The 19,357-nt window shown below is 42.5% G+C and overlaps 1 protein-coding gene across 1 annotated transcript in view; it reads left to right on the forward strand.

Moving 5' to 3' along the window:
* The window catches only part of LOC141107922 (zinc finger FYVE domain-containing protein 1-like), a 50,067-nt gene that overhangs the window by 14,871 nt on the left and 15,839 nt on the right, over nucleotides 1–19,357 (forward strand). Inside the window, exons 4-8 of the mRNA XM_073598986.1 lie at nucleotides 1,582–1,688; nucleotides 9,949–10,057; nucleotides 10,381–10,478; nucleotides 11,631–11,748; nucleotides 15,876–16,046. Of these exons, the coding sequence (XP_073455087.1) occupies nucleotides 1,582–1,688; nucleotides 9,949–10,057; nucleotides 10,381–10,478; nucleotides 11,631–11,748; nucleotides 15,876–16,046 (603 nt within the window). The remainder of the gene's footprint in view (nucleotides 1–1,581; nucleotides 1,689–9,948; nucleotides 10,058–10,380; nucleotides 10,479–11,630; nucleotides 11,749–15,875; nucleotides 16,047–19,357) is intronic.

A 19,357-nucleotide genomic window follows, 5' to 3' on the forward strand; every position in this document is an offset into this window, starting at 1 on the left:
ATTGGTTACTGCATATCATTACTGCTTACTGATTGGTTGCTAGAGGTTACAGCACATCATCTCCTCACTGGCTGCACACCATGGACTGGACCTTGCTCACCTGTGCACGCCAAACTGTAATTCCTTCTCTGCCTACCTCTGCACACCACACATTACCCTCCCCCCACTAATGTGCTTACCTTTGCAGAACTGGCTGATGGTAGGCTTAATGACCACAGTTGTAGGCAGGACTTTCAAGCATGCCCCTTTATCTCCCCAGTGAGTAGCATTCAGTATAGGTGATGGTGGATATGACCTCGGGGGGATGATATACATATGAATACCACATATGAAGGACACAGCCTCAAGGGACGAGGGAATTTAAACTGGGAAAGTTGGCAAGTATGAGGTAGCTGCTTTGGGCCCCACAACAATGACAGGGCCCAGGGCAGCTGCCCCTTTTGCCCTGCCTTAAAGACGGTCCTGGCTGTAACTCTCCCCCTAACACTAATGATACCCTAAAGTGGTATTCAACCCAAAAGGAAACATTTATTTACCATTTCTTACATGTGATGGCTGCTTATATATATATATATATATATATATATATATATATATATATATATATATATATATATATATATATTTATATTTAGATCTGGCAATCCAGCCAGTAAGTCTGTTGTTTTTTAAAAGAACAAGCTGTCCGTCAAAATGTATCAGTTACAAAGATGAGACAAACCATTTAACACCAGCAGGGGTGCTTACAATGATCAGCTTTTATTTATGTAAAACCTTTATATCAAAATGGGAAAAAAAACCTGTAACTGCTTATAAAATGTTAGCTGAAGGTTGGCTTCGGTTTGTTAGTGTATATAAATCTGCTAGCACAGATTCCCCCCAGACTGACAATGCTGCTGTCCAAAGGTGCCCCCCTGTGCTCATTACGCCCTACCTTACCTAATGATTGGTAGGATACAGTATATAACATTTGTGGAACATGACCTGTTATATGCATACATATCTATCCTGCGCTGGGATCCTCTGCACCTGAAGATACTGGCAGTAGAATCTTTTTCTTTCTCCTGTAAGTGGCCACTTGTTCTCATCCAATATTGAGTAGGCCTTTACTGGAAAAGAATAACAGTGGCTAAAGTTAGATAGGCAGTTCAAATCTCAGCCGATTAAGCAGGAACCACCCAAGATTGGAACCATGTATTGGCAGACTGAATGTACCGAAGTTGATTAATTGATCAACTTGGGTACAACCAGCCTGCCAGATTTTTTTTTTTTTTTTTTTATTATCAAATTTTTATTAAAGTTTGAGGAAAAAAAGGGCAAATACAATTCCAAAAAGGCAAAGAAAACAATAGAAAAAAATAACATAATGCTTATATCAAGCACATGTCTGCTGAATAGTCTACATACGATTATCACTAGTGGCTGGTATAGCCTCTTGCAGTAATCACTGTGTTCTCCTGGCGGGGAGGCCCTCCATCTAGCTTAACCAATAGAAAAAACACACACAAATAGAAAACCTTCATGTACTCAATCCTATACCCACAGTTGGATTGAATTTTTTTTGTTGTATTTTCCCTGCAGAGTCTAAGTGAGCGGTTCTCTGGGGATATTCCAGATGATCAGGTTCACATCACCTCTTTCTTTCCCGATGAATACTTTACTTGTTCCCTGCAGTGCCTTAGTTGCAGGTAAGTCCTACATTTAAAAAAAAAAAACTTTGAGGGTGCATTCACATGGGTGCAGGGGCCCACACAGTGTATAAGAGCTGTTTATTCATGCATTTGGAGCAGTGTGGAGCTGTGGGCAGGCAGCCTGTATTAGTCAATGGAAAACGAGCGGCTGTACAGACTCAACCGCACACACCTGCATTTGATATGCGTGCGGGAACAGGTGCACAGCCCCAAACACAGACCGTGTGCGTTCAGGGCAGTACACCCATCCCTGCATGCATATCAAACTCAGATGTACGGGTGAATCTGTACGGCGAAACTATTCATATAAAAAAAAAGTCCAAAAAATACACAGTGAAATGTATTAATCTGTGCACCTCCAAGTTGAAAAGAATCTCAAACAATGACTTCTTGTGTGCTTGTAAAGGAATGCAGAAATAGCCACGGTGACACCCAAAGAAAGATCCACACCAGAGGCTTACCGGAATTCCAATGACCCCCTTATTCAGGGTGGTCAAAGCTCGCTTTATCAGACAATGAGGATGAATCTCATGGAAGGAACAAACATCAACACAAGAACCTCTTGGTAACAATAGGGATGTATCCAGCAATCAAATGAGATCAGCAAGAAAACATGTAAAAATGCCAGAAATGAGGACAGGCGGCTTGTACGCATGCTACTGCGCATGCGCGGCTGAACGTTGGCCATTTTGGTTACTGGAGGAGGACTTGTCCTTGTTTCTGCCATTTTTTAACCATGTAAGTGCAATACTTTACAATAAATTAGGGTGTTTTACAATATTACACTATGTTGAGCATTAACTTTAAACATGCCATGGTCTGCTGAGAGCGAGTTGGAACTCATTTGATTGCTGGATACATCCCCATTGTTACCAAGAGGTTCCTGTGTTGATATTTGTTCCTTCCATGAGATTCATCCTTGTTGTCTGAGAGAGCGAGCTTTGACCACCCTGAATAAGGAGGTCACTGAAATTCCGATAAGCCATTTTTGGACATTTTTTTATATGAATATTTTCGCCATACAGATTCACCCGTACATCTGAGTTTGATATGCATGCAGGGACGGGGTGTACAGCCCTGAACGCACACTGTCTGTGTTGGTGCAGGTGTGCAGTTGAGTCTGTACAGCCGCTCGTTCTCTATTGATGAATACAGGCTGCCTGCGCACAGCTCCACACTGCTCCAAATGCATGAACAAATGGCTCTTATACCCTGAATAAGGGGGTCACTGGAATTCCGGTAAGCCTCTGGTTTGGATCTTTCTTTGGGTGTCACCCTGGCTATTCCTGGATTCTATTCCAAGCAAACAAGAAGTCATTGTTTGGGACTCTTTCTTTTTTTCTTATACTCACCTTGGAGGTGCACAGATTAATACATTTCATGGTGTATTTCTTTGGACATTTTTTTTATACTAATTTTTTCACTGTTTAGTATTTTGCTTAATAATTATCAGTTTTTTATGATTATAGCATAATATTTGCACTGCACTTTTGTTTTATTCTATCTGATGCACCTGGTATACGTATACGTTTTCAGCAGCTATTGCTTGTTTAAATCACCAGCGCAGATTTTCTTCTCCCTTCTTCTTTTTTTTTTTTTTTTTTTTTTAAATTTGTGCAACAATTGCATCTCCATTGACTAAAATAGGCAGCTGCACACAGCTTAACACTGCTCCGGACACATAAACAAATGACTCTTGTGTGCTGTATAGGCCTCTGCGCTATTTTGTATATAGTGCTTTTTTGTTTTTTATGAAAAAAAAAAAAAGTGTAAATATGCACAGCTGTTTATTTTGGGGAGAGGAAGAGGATGACGAGTTGTTCCTCTGACTCCTTCAGCTGTGTGTGTACATTTCAGCTTGAGATATTGAGTTTAGTAACTACAGGAAGTTGTCATTAAAACAGATAAGGATAGCTTGGAAAAGGCGTGGCTGAAAATAAGAGTACAAAATTATCACTTGCAGCATTTTTTTATTTAGTGACCAAAAAAGCATTATGGTCATGATTTAGTAATGACCATAATAACAAAAGAAAACATATACAGAACCATTATATTGTCTCTTTTAAAGTGAAAACTAGAGCAGACAGAATCTAGAGCAACTGTGCATGGCAATCAATCAGCTTCTATCTTCAGCTTGTTCAGTTAGCCCTGATTCACACTAGGGCGGCTTTGAAATCACGCTACTTTAAAGCCACAGATCAGTGCGATTTGGCTCTCCGATTGCGGCTTGCAACATCATTTAACAGAAGTCAATGCAAGTCGCAATGAGATCACAGAAAAGTAGTGCGGGAATCTTGCGTTACAACAATTTGAACGCTCCCTTGGTGCAACTTTTCAGATTGCTTGGCAGGTTGCTCTTGTGCGATGCAGATTAAAATTAAGTGGTGGAAACTATTGGCTAGACAAGTGAAAGCAAGGTCAAGAAAGGCTTGAGATGGCTGCGTGAAAGCAATTTAGCAGTATTAAACCATAGATAATATGAATCCATTCATAAAGCTGTGCTTGTCTAACTGGGGAACAAATGAATCGCACATAATCGGGATGAGTTTGTACATCACTTTCACACTGAACACAGTCACTTCCAGCGCTAATAGGTCTTTCAAGGTGAGGAGTAACAGATGTCAGATAAAATGGTGGTGTGAAAGGTATATATGGTATCTCAGAACTAGGTGGATACTGCCTTTCTCAGATGGGGTAATCCGAAAGGAACTACAAGAAAAACAGACATGGAAGGCGCGCACACCTAGTGCATTACCAGAGATAATTTTAATAACAAGAAATTTTTGTAAAAAGAGTGAGTACTCACAAAATGCAACTGACAAAAGGCTATAAACACAGTGCATGGACATGCACAGAATATGGGGTACAGCTAACGCGTTTCTGGGGCGCACCCCCTTCCTCAAAGCTAGGCCAGCTCTGAGGAAGGGGGTGCGCCCCCGAAACGCGTTAGCTATACCCGTGTTCTGTGCATGTCCATGCACTGTGTTTATAGCCTTTTGTCAGTTGAATTTTTTGAGTACACACTTTTATACAAAAATTTCTTATTATAAAATTATTTAATTATTATTTGTTTTTCTTGTAACCACTTTCACACTGAGGCTGCATTGGGTGGAGAGTGCATGACTGTTGCATGAAGCATACCTTCCATTTGTGTATAATACATGGGATGGTGGAAGGCTCCACATCCTGAAATCACTCAGCAAGGAAAAGACTTTTAAGGCACCACACTCAAATTTATTATAAAAAGCATTTTAGCCATACTTCGTACTTTAAAAAAATCCTAGTATAAAACCATGGGATATCTTTTTATGTGCGTTGGGGATATATATATATATATATATATATATATATATATATATATATATATATATATATATATATATATATATAATTTTTTTTTTTTTTTTTTTTTAAATAAACATGCCATACTTACCTGGTCTGTGCAGTGGTTTTGCACAGAGCAGCGCCGATCCTCCTCTTCTCAGGTCTCCCGCCGGAACTCTGGGCCCTCCCCCTTCCTGAGTGCCCCATAGCAAGCTTGATAGATTTTATATAATTGTGTGTGTGTGTGTGTATATATGTGTGTGTATATGTATATATATATCTATCTATCTATCTATCTATATATATATATATATAGATAGATAGATAGATATATATATATATATATATATATATATATATATATATATATATATATATATATATATATATATATATATATATATATATATATATATATATATATATATATATATATATATATTATGTGTGTATGTATAAATGTATATCCTTTGGTTTACGCAAATGTTATAGCTTCTACAAACTATGGTGTATATATATACTGGAATTTTTTATTTTTCTTATACTAATAATGGCGGTGATCAGTGACTGATGGTGGGCAGTCTGACACTTTGTAGAAACCAGTGACACTAATACAGTGATAAGTGCTAAATATATGCACGGTCGCTGTACTAATGACCCTGGCTGGGAAGGGGTTAACATCTAGGGCAATCAAAGGGTTAAATGGGTGCCTAACCAGTGTTTGTGTGTACTGTGTGCTGCTTTTTACTAAGGGAGGTAACGGTTTTTATACCCTGCTTTGCAGGAAAACAAAAACCGCCACATCCCCACTGACAGGACAGAGCCCTGTATTGTTTACACTCACAGAGTTCTGTTTTTTCATCCTCCTCGCCAATCAGCAGCTGTGTCTAATTACAGCACATTCGGCGCATACGTCCCCCTACCTGGAAGTGCCGGATCACATACTAGGCATGCAGGAGAGTCACTCTGCTACCCTGTTTCCCAAAAAATAAGACCTAGCGTGATTGTCGGTGATGGCTGCAATATAAGCCCTACCCCCCAAATAAGCCCTACCCTGTTTCCCCAAAAATAAGCCCTACCCTGAAAATAAGACCTACAAGGACTTTAACTAGGGTTTATTTGGGGGGTAGGGCTTATATCGCAGCCATCACCGACAATCACGCTAGATCTTATTTTTGGGGAAACCGGGTATGTTAATTGTGATTAATTAAACAAGCTGAAGTTACCTTGCACTGCTTCACCAGATTTTGCACTCTGCAGTAAATCAACCCCAAATGTGTGCATAATCTTGTAAGGATCCCTTTATTAAAAGCAGCCCACTTGGGGATCATACTAATCATGTCCCAACAATATACAGTATCTCACAAAAGTGAGTACACCCCTCACATTTTTGTAAATATTTTATTCTATCTTTTCATGTGACAACACTGAAGAAATGACACTTTGCTACAATGTAAAGCAGTGAGTGTACAGCTTGTATAACTGTAAATTTGCTGTCCCCTGAAAATAACTCAACTCACAGCCATTAATGTCTAAACCGCTGGCAACAAAAATGTGTACACCCATAAGTGAAAATATCCAAATTGGGCCCAATTAGCCATTTTTCCTCCCAGGTGTCATGTGACTCGTTAGTGTTACAAGGTCTCAGGTGTGAATGGGGAGCAGGTGTGTTAAATTTGGTGTTATCGCTCTCACTCTCTCATACTGGTCACTGGAAGTTCAACATGGCACCTCATGGCAAAGAACTCTCTGAGTATCTGAAAAAAAGAATTGTTGCTCTACATAAAGATTGCCTAGGCTATAAGAAGATTGCAAAGACCCTGAAACTGAGCTGCAGCACGGTGGCCAAGACCATACAGAGGTTTAACAGTACAGATTACACTCAGAACAGGCCTCACCATGGTCGACCAAAAAAGTTAAGTGCACGTGCTCAGCGTCATATCCAGAGGTTGTCTTTGGGAAATAGACGTATGAGTACTACCAGCATTGCTGCAGAGGTTGAAGTGGTGGGGGGTCAGCCTGTCAGTGCTCAGACCATACGCCGCACACTGCATCAAATTGGTCTGCATGGCTGTCTTCCCAGAAGGAAACCTCTTCTAAAGATGATGCACAAGAAAGCCTGCAAACAGTTTGCTGCAGACAAGCAAACTAAGGACATTGATTATTGGAACCATGTCCTGTGGTCTGATGAGACCAAGATAAACTTATTTGGTTCAGATGGTGTCAAGTGTGTGTGGCGGCAACCAGGTGAGGCATACAAAGACAAGTGTGTCATGCCTACAGTCAAGCATGGTGGTGGGAGTGTCATGGTCTGGGGCTGCATCAATGTTGCCGGCACTGGGAAGCTACAGTTCATTGAGGGAACCATGAATGCCAACATGTACTGTGACATACTGAAGCAGAGCATGATCCCCTCCCTTCCGAGACTGGGCCACAGGGCAGTATTCCAACATAACGACCCCAAACACACCTTCAAGACGACCACTACCTAAAGAAGCTGAGGGTAAAGGTGATGGACTGGCCAAGCATGTCTCCAGACCTAAACCCTATTGAGCATCTGCGGGGCATCCTCAAATGGAAGGTGGAGGAGCACAAGGTCTCTAACATCCACCAGCTCTGTGATGTCGTCATGGAGGAGTGGAAAAGGACTCCAGTGGCAACCTGTGATGCTCTGGTGAACTCCATGCCCAAGTAAGTTAAGGCAGTGCTGGAAAATAATGGTGGTCACACAAAATATTGACACTTTGGACCCAATTTGGACATTTTCACTTAGGGGTGTACTCACTTTTGTTGCCAGCGGTTTATACAATGGCTGCGTGTTATTTTGAGGGGACAGCAATTTTACAAGCTGTACACTCACCACTTTACATTGTAGCAAAGTGTCATTTCTTCAGTGTTGTCACATGAAAAGATAGAATAAAATATTTACAAAAATGTGAGGGGTGTACTCACTTTTGTGAGATACTGTATTCGCATAGAGTGACATTTGGTTATCTAGTTTGATGAAAGAGAAGGACAGTAATTAACACTACATCATTGCTATACCTAGATTCATACTCTATACTCTCAACAAGATGATGAAAGAAAGTCTACTTAACCCATAGGAAAGCCGCTCAGCAAACCTCTAACTCTCATTTTTTAGCACATGATTTTGGTTTTAGTTCTGCAGGGAATCCCTGGAAACAGCACTGTTGGCTTCACCACCTCTGTAATTACATAAGCATCGTCCTTCATAATGATGACCCTTTCTGCAATTCCAAATCACAGGATTCAACCAAATAACCTTCCCTAGTATGTCAGTATAGAGTGTTTGCCATTCTCCTATGGGAATCCCCAGATAGGAACCCTCCACCTCAGTAAAACCTCATCACCCTCTTCCCATTTGTACTTTCCATTTGTGAACTTTTGAGTGTTCATCCCACAAAATTCCTCATCCTTTCTTCTTCTTACATTGGATGCTTATGTACAGCTCTTTTCCTTAGTATGTTCATTTTTGCTTGCAGTATGTCCTGTCTGCCAGTGACTAATGGCCATTGGAAAAATTGTTTAACACTAGTTATAGTAGGTCTAAACCCAGCCAATAAAATTAAGTAGTGTGTAATAAATCTCTAATCTCTAATAAATTACATGGTAATGTCATTTAAGAAGTTGTCTTGCAGCTTTCATTAAAGTAATACTTGGTGATCCTGCCACAACTTGTTCAGACACTTCCTTTTCTCACAGCTTTGCTCCTCTGTTTCCACCCTGTCACTTGTTCCTGATGGATCCTATTTGTGGCTGGGCTGATACACCTAAAGCCTGATAGACACGGGCTAAAAGTCAGGCGGCATCAGCCGGTTCAATAGAAACCAGCCAACATTCGGCCCGGGTGTACGGCAACTGGTCCGACAGAAGCTGGCCATTCGGCTGGCTTCTGTTGAAGGGTCATGACCGAAAAAGGTCTGCCAACCAGCTTCTAATCAGCGCTCTCAGCCAATGGCAGAGAGCTCTGACCGGACTGTTCTGGCGGGGGGGGGGGGGGGGGGCGCGTCCCCCCCCCTTTCAGAACACAAGAGCACAGCAGGGAAGATCGCTGTACTAACATCGGATTGTTAGTACAGTGGCTCTGACCTGAGCTGTCAGTTTTTTGTTCAACCCAGCTAGTAGTATGTATGGGGCTTAGGCAAGCATGGTTAACCATTGTCACTATCAAGAAGCTGGTCCTGAGCTATGATATGCAAGTAATGCTGGAGTGAGTGAATGTAGACAGCAAGCAATCATCTTGGCATTGAAAAAAAATAGTGACATTCGTTTTAAATGAAAAATAAAAAAAACATGCCAGTTGCTACACAGTGCTTTAGCAAAGGAAATCTTGTGCAATTAGGCCTCATGTACACTGCGGCTGGTAAACGGATGTCTAGGAGCAGTTGGGCATTTTTTTTTAACTGCTCCTGAACTCTCCTCTATGTTCTCTTATCAGTACATGTACACAGGGTCGTTTATAGTCGTTTCTAGGCAGTTGAGTTTAGAGGCCTTTTTTGGAAAGCAAAAAAATGAGTTCAGACGCTGAGTTTAGAGGCATTTCAAGCGCTAAACGCAGCAACTCGCCGTGTTTAGACGCATTTCGTTTACAGGATATATATATATATATATATATATATATATATATATATATATAAAAATATATGTTTTTGGGGTTTTTTTTTTAAATGCTTCTAAACGCAAGTGTGGCAAAACGGACGTTTTAAACGTGGGTCAATATCTGTCAAGTTAAATCATTCAGGAGAGGTTGTAAAAACGTCCCGTGTACATTAAGCTTTATGATTTCACTAAATGTCAGCTACCCCTTTATGAAGAATGAATTTGGAGCAGCAGTATTCCCTAATAATCAGTACATTAGTCTGTTTTTTTTTTTTTTTTGTTTTTTTTTAAACAATTTATTTATAACCTACAGGACACGCTGCAAGAACAGGATGAATCATATGAAGGATGGAGTCCCTCACCAGGCAGATGGCTTGTGCAAGTTTGCCCATGAATATAACAATAAAGTTTTCATCTGTAAGGTAAGTGCCGCTTTCTGCTCTTTCTGACACCTGTCAGGAAGAAAGGAAGTAATGGAAATACGTGTAACAAAAATCTCTGCTTTTGTTTAAATTATAGAAACTGCTTTCATTAAGGGCGCCTTTGCTATTTAGCATAGCTGAATGGTGCAGAATTTTGTCTTATGTACTTGAAGCCAGATTAATGAAAGACAAAATCTTTATTTTGGATAGCAAAAGAAATATAAATATTGGAATAATATATGGATCAATAAAACTTGAAGTATTTAATTGGATCATTTCATCTAAGGCTAAAATAATTATTGCTTCTTTTTCTTTTTCAATAGCGATGTTATGAGGGCGGAAGAGAGTTGATTGTAGTCCCCAAAAGTGTGGCGTCTACAGACAGTCCTTTGATGGGCCTAGCGAAATTTGCTTGGTCTGGGTATGTTGCCCTTTTTTTTTTTATATTCATTTAATGTACTGTTGTACAAATGATGTCACACGTTAAAGGTGGATTCCAGGTATGTTTTTATTTTTTTTTTCCAGCGTAGTTGCATTGATCCAGCATGGGCCAATGTAAATATACATATTTTATACCTGGCTGATCCTGTGGATCTTGTGCCAAGCGGCTGCCCTGCTGCATAGTAAGCACAGAGTGAGGGTCACTCGCTTGGCATGAGTGCCTTTCAGAGAACACCTTGCAATCCCCTCAATAAATGCAAAGCGTTCCCTGATTGGACGAGGTGGGGATTGCAAGGCTACTTCCCACCTGTCCACCTCGTCCAGTCAGAGAACACTTTGCATTCATCGAAAACAATTGCATCTGTGCCAAGGGAGTGACCCCCTGTGGTTTTTGTGCAGCAGGGCAGCTGTTCAAGCACAGGAGCAGAGGACCCGGAAGACAATAAGCATCAAAATAGTAGCAGTGGGTACTGCAGGCATTCTCCGCTTCCATAGGGGTCGATCAGGTATGAAATATGTGTATTTACATTGGACCAATGTAACTATGCAAAAAAAATCCATACTTGGAATTCAGCTTCAATCATCTGCATTTAGTAGGTTGGTGTAAAATGATTTGTGATTAGAAATTAAGGGTCTTTGCACCACATTTGTTCATTTCATGCATTTAAAAAAACAAACAAACTGCAAGGCAATGGCATAATGAGCTAGTATTCATTGCATACTAGCACATTATGAAATACTTACCTTAGAACGAAGCCCTCCAGCGGTGCGCTGTCATCACTGGCAGGGCTTCCATCTTTAACCAGTCTTCCTTCCGGGTTCGAGGGCTCCGGCAGTTTAAATGGCCATGTGATGATGTCATTCCCGCGCACGTGGGTATGCCAATCCTTCAGAACGAATGCGCCGGGGACGTCACCATCTGCAAAAAGAGCGCATATCTCATAAACTGTGCACGTTTCGGAGATATTAATGTTCCCTACGAGTAAGCTTTATTATAGGCTTACCTGTAGGTAAAAATCAGCGGACTTTACTACCACTTTAAGTAAAGCCCACAGTGTTAAAACTGAAAATTTATATTTCAAATTTTGACATCTATAATGAGATTCGGAACTTCTCTATATCTCGACTGCAGGTATGTCTTGGAGTGCCGTGTTTGCGGGATTATCTATCGTAGCCGGCAATACTGGTATGGAAATAGAGATCCAGATGGATCTGTTGTACGACAAGAAGTTAGACACGTCTGGTCAGAGGTAAATGGATGTTGTCCTATTCAGTTCGGCTATATATTAGAGTACGGTGATGATATTTGGTAAGTAAGCAGTTCTGTATGTACGCATTGACCATTATTACTTTCTAAACGTCCAGCAGCAGCTAGGCTGCTTACCTAACACTGGATTAGCCTGGTTCTCTTCTCCATCTACACACCACAGCCATTAAAGATAACATTCTTAATATATAAGATTGTGTGAAACACTGTTAATCTTCCCTTCGAATAAAACTGTCTAAGAGGCTTTTTGTAAATCTTATACATGCACTAAATATGCCTTCTTTCCTTTTAGCTGTATTACATAAATTCCCTTTTTTATAGAAGATATTTTGCCTGACCATATGATTTATATAATTCTCTTCCTACAGTATACAAAGGCAACTTTTGTTTTTCAGAAAGTAGCAAAAACTCAAAGAAGTAAATAAATTGCTGGTAAAAGTTCCTGTAGACAAGATGGCCATTGTTTAATCTGAGAAAGTCTGGCTTTGGTGTAGTGATTATCAGATTTATGTTTTGAAGCGGAAGCCCCAGCGATTGTTTTGGAGATATTAACATAAAGGCCAGGCTGAAGTTTGTTTTTGCTCAATTTAATTGTGTCCCTGAGATATGTCATGCCCACCCATCCCCACCCCCATTTACCTGATAGTTTGGCAGTTGGATCATGTCTTTGACCATAGTAATGATGACAGTCATATAGATGTGTTCTTAAACCCTTATAGCTGGGTTCACACTGGTGCGAATTGGATGTGGGTTTCCCCGCACCCAATTTGCATGTCAGGAGACTGTGACCAGCTCTCAATGGAGCCAGTTCACACAGCTCCAGGACGGCTGCGGAGCGGTTTGCAGAAGGGTTCTGTGCATCTTCTGGTCTGTTACGGGTCCGAATTCAGACAAAAATTTGGGCCTGATTCTTCCCTGAAACGGAGAACAGGGACGCACGGAGCCCTGCTGTGAGCCGCGTCCACACAACAGTGTGAACCCAGCCCATCGAAAATATAGGGCATCCTCTGAATGGCTGAGCAGTGCTCAGCTTGAGTCAATTGTTCCAGAAGTGGGATGGGATGTATCCGTCCTGCTGCCGGAACACAGTACTGTATACTGTATGTAGCTGATGCCGCATACCTCCTGAAATAAATATGGGGTGGTTTTGGATTTCCCCTATTTATATAACTATGTATTAACTTGTATATTCCTATAGTTAACTATTCTATCAAAGCTCTGATAAAGTTAATGGTGATGATACAACAACAATGCTAGCTATAAAATAAACACACTGCTTAAATAAGCAAGGATCTCATTTATTTAGCAACAAAGTAGAAATGCTAACAAAACACTAAAAGAATATTACAGAGCATATAAATCAAAAGAACATATATAATACGTTACGTAAGGTCGTCTTCGAGATGCTGTCTCAGCTGAGCACAATGGAAAAGAGAGATAACTCTAGCTGGCCACTACTTTTAAAGCTCACTCAGACACCACACACACAAACACCCACTGCCGGCCTGTCTAGGACTCTGACAAATGAAAATCCATAAGAGGTTGTCCTTCCTAATCATCAGGAAGTATATTCTTCTCGTGTCCATCTTCCAGGAAGTATGCTGTTGTCTCCACTAGGGGCACCATTGGTCCATGAATCACGGTTTTTGACCCCGGTCATCAGCTGGCCTTTGATATTGGTGTAACTTCCTCAGGAGGTCTTATCTAGTGTTCCTCTACCCCCATACCTCACATCAGGAGGCCTGTGCGAGTACATCCTGTTAGGATATGAATTACCATTTATGACTCCTTGTCACAAACACCCTGCTGGGTAAACTTTCTGTACTGGCATTCCAAGAGGCAATTTCCAGGAGCCCAAATGGCTGTATCAAACAGGCAGTAAAACTCCAGAAATATATGGTATTAAACCATGTTGCCTTCCAACACCGCCTATACAGCAGTGACAGCAAGCACACCTGTTGATGAAGGAAATAGTTTGTTTGGACTTAACTGTCTAAAGTTTAATCAGACCTGGAGTTTGGCTTTAAGACAGAACTAAACTCTCCTATCCAGGAAGCTGCCATCTTAGCCTCTGCTTGATCTGTAGTTGCCTTGGTACTGCTCTTTTGATCAGTTATAACACCAGCCATTTGATGGCTTAACAGATCGGTTAAGAAAGTAAACAATGGTGACAGTTATCATTCATGAAATATAATTGTTTTGGGAAACCAGTAAATTGATGGGTTAAAGTGGAAGTTTATGCAAAAACAAAATAACTAACTCTAATCCTACTCTATGCCGCATTCTGAGACCCCATACACACTATTAGATTTTCTGCAGATTTTTGTCTTCAGATTTACCAAAGCCATGTAGTGCAAGGGTGACCTGCCTGATTGCATACAAATTGAAACTCTTATGGTTTGACCTCAAAGTATATGGTTTTGGTAAATCTGAAGACAAAAATCTGCAGAAAATCTAATAGTGTGTATGGGGCCTGAGACTAATCTATCTAGCCCTGTAAAGCAGAAATCGCTGTACTTACCTGTTCTGCAGCTGCTCCAGTCCGGTCCCATGCTGAGCTGTCAGCGGTGGCTTCACTATGTAGGCGTGTGCAGAAGAGCGAACAACGGAAGTCCCATAGTAACTCTATGGGTGAGGTCACTTCCCAGTCATTGTCGGTTCTTTCCTGGACATAGCATCCGCAACCAGATTGCAGAACAGGTAAGTATAGCAATTTTTGCTTTACATGGCTAGATAGATAAGTCTTAGGGCTCTTTCACACGGGGCGGATCAGTGATGATCCGCCCCGTGAACACCCGCTGGCTCAGCGGGGATCGCTCCGCCGATCCCCGCTGAGCAGAAAGATGACAGGTCCATCGCTGCACGCTGTGCAGCTACGGACCTGTCAGAGCGCCGCTCTCCCCTATGGGGGGATCGGATGATGACGGACCGTAGTGTCCGTCGTCACCCGATCCGATCCGAAAACGGATGGAAAAGTAGGTTTTTCCTCCGTTACACTTTTCGGATCGGAGCGGCGTCGGATGTCAGCGGACATGTCACAGCTGACATCCGACGCTCCATAGGGATACATGTATGTCCGTTTTTCATCCGAAAACGGAAGGATAAAAAACGGACATACGGATCCCCCGTGTTAAAGAGCCCTAAGAATGTGGCAGAGAGTAGGATTAGAGTTTGTTTTTGCCTAAACTTCCACTTTAAGTTCCACTTGAACTAAAGGGTTTGTGTATGCAGACATTTACATTTTTTTTTTATTACTGTCTGTGTCCCACTGCATAGTTTTACCATCTGTTTGACCTAGTGACTATTGTCACCAAGAAAGAAAGTAGAAGGAAATGCTAAATCTTACTATTGTCATGAGAGCAAGAGGTGAGGAAAAATCTTCCAATCACTTTGGTGAAGTTTTGCTATTGCTCTCTGTTGCATCTCCAGGACAGGAAGGGAAGGGAAATCTTCCCAGCAAGGCACAGACAAAAAAAAAAAAAAACTAATTCCCTATTCTATCAAAAACTAAAAAAATAAGTTTTGGCTATACATACACTATAAGGACACAATTGTTATTTCTGAAGCCTTTGTGTACATAAAGAATTATATAGGTGATAAGCACTTTATAAATTCTAGCTCAGGAACACAACTGATGAGAAATATGTCCCACTTTCAGGAAGTTAAACGTTGAGAATAAAACTTGTTTATTCCCTATAGGCTATACCCCTGAACTGGACACTGGCCGTAGCTTAAGACTACTAGGTGTCAGCTATAACGTCTCATGTCCAGAAAAGCCTCCTATATGGCTGTCTGACATGACATTTACTTTGCAATGGAGGCCTCAACTTGGGGCAAAGGCTCTGTCCCACCCATAGCTTGAAGTCTTGTCCAATCTCTGTAAGCAATAAGCTGGTGGGCCAAGCAGTCAAGGCCTTCATAGTATAGTGAACATCATCTCAGATGGGGCACAGGTGAGACCTTTTCTGGATAATAGTGGTAAAATCAGGATTTTTGGTTTGAGAACATTAGAGTGGAGGAAAGGTCTGTATTTAGTAGACCAGCATCAGACCTGTGGCTGAGTCAGATGTGTACGCTCTATTACTCCTGTAAATGTGTTTTCTGTTACAGAGTGATTCTTACTCACTGGACCAACACAATGCAGCCCAGCGTGTGCTCGATGGAGTGAACTTAGTCTTCCAGTCTGTGAATGAGTACAGCGCCGGCCCCACCAATATGGTCACGTCTTGGCTAATAGATAATGTGGCTCCTACCTATTGGCGACCAAATGCTGAGATTACTGTAAGTTTTTTTTTTTCCTTCCTGGAGTGTCCACCTTTTATCCAATCTGTTTATGTAGGCTGTTTTTAAATGAAAAAGCAAGTTTTCTTGCTCTAAGTTGGGAAAACATCAGCCCATATTTATTAAAGCAAGCCTTTACATTGCCTGTGCAGTATAAAGCCTCTCTGTTCTTCTGCCAGGAACCAGGGTTGCCAAATGTCAGTACATTTTTAAACAGTTTGTAAAATCTGTAGTTTTTGCATCTGTCCGTGAATGTCTGTTATGGACATACAGGGTGCACGTCCATAATGGACATTCATGGACAGATGCAAAAATTACAGATTTTACATACTGTTTGTAAATTTACTGGCAGTTGGCAACCGGAACTGTTAAAACACCTTGTTATTCCTGGAATAAATGAGCATGTGAATCGCCTTATGTGGCAGTGATGGTGCTTGGTGATCGACCCAGTGCTGTTAGAAGAGAGCTAAGAGTCCCCAGTGCTGTGTAACCCCTGACTAGAGTCACTGGAGCTTATGCAAGGCTACTTTCCTCACTTCTGTTAGTTGAACAGAGCATTTGTGGAGTGAAGGACAATATTGGGGAGATGTACCAAAACTGGAGCACTCAGAATCCAGTGCATCTGTATATGGTGGCCAATCAGCTTCTAACCTCAGCTTGTTCAATTAAAGCGGAGTTCCACCCAGAAATGGAACTTCCGCTGATCCGGCCCCCACCCCCCCACCCCACAAGGCTTCACTTCCTGATTCCCTTACTGAAGATGCCGGTGCCTCCACCCGAAGCCGAGGGTGTCAAAACAAATCTGTTGCTTTGCCCTGAATGGGCAAAACCTATGTTCTAGGGATGCATTGAATTGTGTTTTTGGTGCCGAAACCGATACCGAAAATAAATCTTCCTTGATCCCGAAAACCGAAACCGATACTGAAACAGCACCGATACCGAAAGTGACTGTTTTTAAAAATATTTTTATACAGGAGATGGTCAGAGACTGGGGACATGGAACAGGAGATGGTCAGAGACTGGGGACATGGAACAGGAGATGGCCAGAGACTGGGGACATGGTACAGGAGATGGTCAGAGACTGGGGACATGGTACAGGAGATGGTCAGAGACTAGGAGCATGGTACAGGAGATGGTCAGAGACTGGGGACATGGTACAGGAGATGGTTGGAGACATGGTACAGGAGATGGTCAGAGACTGGGGACATGGTACAGGAGATGGTCAGAGACTGGGGACATGGTACAGGAAATGGTCAGAGACTGGGGACATGGTACAGGAGATAGTCAGAGACTGGAGACATGGTAAGGAGATGGTTGGAGACATGGTACAGGAGATGGTCAGAGACTGGGGACATGGTACAGGAGATGGTCAGAGACTGGGGACATGGTACAGGAGATGGTCAGAGACTGGGGACATGGTATAGGAGATGGTCAGAGACTGGGGACATGGTACAGGAGATGGTCAGAGACTGCAGACATGATACAAGAGATCAATGCAGCCTCACCAGTGCCGTCAGGTGCAGCCAGCCAGTGTCCCCCATTGCAGCCAGCCATTGTCCCCCATTGCAGCCAGCCATTGTCCCCCATTGCAGCCAGCCATTGTCCCCCATTGCAGGCAGCCAGTGTCCCCCATTGCAGGCAGCCAGTGTCCCCCATTGCAGGCAGCCAGTGTCCCCCATTGCAGGCAGCCAGTGTCCCCCATTGCAGGCAGCCAGGGTCCCCATTGCAGCCAGCCAGGGTCCCCATTGCAGCCAACCAGGGTTCCCCATTGCATCCAGCCAGTGTCCCCCATTTCAGCCAGTGTCCCCAATTTCAGCCAGTGTCCCCCATTGCAGTCAGCCAGGGTTCCCCATTGCAGCCAGCCAGGGTTCCCCATTGCAGCCAGCCAGTGCCCTCCATTGCAGCCAGTGTCCCCCACTGCAGCCAGCCAGTGTCCCCCACTGCAGCCAGCCAGTGTCCCCCACTGCAGCCAGCCAGTGTCCCCCACTGCAGCCAGTATCCCCCATTGCAGCCAGCCTGTGCAGGGGAAGATGGGAGAGCCACCGCCGCCTGGTTGATTAGAGCACCGGGAACATCACAGTTTTCATTTCAATAGCTGTGTGTTCCCTGCAGCACGCCGTCACATATAGCCCCTCCCCTTTGTGCGGGGAACTTTGATAGCCAGATCACCCATCCAATCCTGGGCCGGGTGATCTGTCTATCTAAGTTTCCCGGACAAGGGGCAGGGGCTGTATATGACGGCGCGTGGCAGGGAACACCGCTATTGAAATGAAAGCTGTAATGTTCCTGGCGCTCTAATCAATCAGGCGGCGGCGGCTCTCCTATCTTCTACGCTATAGGAAGCCCCCCGTGATAGGCGCCCCCTGCCCAGGCCCCGCCCCCATTTTCGGCTCCATTAACGTCCGTTTTTCTCTTTCGGCAAATTGCCGAAAAGGCCATTTTCGGCCGTTATGTTTCGGCGGCTGAAATTTCGGTGCATCCCTACTATGTTCCCTTTACAGTGTCAACAGCAGCCAATCAGAATTTTGCATTAGGACCGTAACAGGTTTAGGCCTTGTTCACATCATGTGCAGAGACGTGAGTTTTTTTCTGCACGCGATCTGCAAGGGCACAAACAATTGTTCACTGTGTGCCCTGGTCACAAAACAACAATTATCAATCACAGATTTTTTTCTGCGCAGGAATCTGCAAAATGTATGCAGTTTTCTGCGCAGAAAAAAAAATTAATGTGACCTCAGCATTGTTGTGTGAACAGGGCAGAATAGAAAGTGATGACAAAGGGTGTGATGTCTATCTGTGCAAGAAAAGTGCATGGAAACTGATGTCAACTTGCATAAAAACTCACTGAAACACGCATAAATTCTGATGTAAACTCATTTCTCTGCAAGTGAAACCTGCACGTTTTTTTTTTCCCATCAGTTTTTGTGAACGTAAAGTGTGAACGAGGCCTTAAACTTTTTTCTAAATATTTTTTTTAGAGATGCGCTGAAATATTTAGTCAATTTCGGGCAAAAGTGGTGTTATTGCCATTTGGCCATGGTGCCAATAATGGCACCGAAAATGCACCGCAAATTTTCATCGATTTTGACACGAATGCACTGTGATTTTACCGCAGATTCGCAATGAATTTACAGCGATTTTTGGGCTGAGTTTACAATGCTGTGCCTATGGGGTTTTTCATAGGTCATGTGACTCAAAAACCGCATCAAAAACATAACACGGGTGCGTTAATGATGCGTTCTTGCTGCGTTTTGAATGCATTTGAACTGGGAGGTGTTTTTTTTTTTTTTTTTTTGTGCATTTTTTTTTGT

The sequence above is a fragment of the Aquarana catesbeiana genome, linkage group LG09, assembly GCF_042186555.1.
Source record: "Aquarana catesbeiana isolate 2022-GZ linkage group LG09, ASM4218655v1, whole genome shotgun sequence".
NCBI lineage: Eukaryota > Metazoa > Chordata > Amphibia > Anura > Ranidae > Aquarana > Aquarana catesbeiana.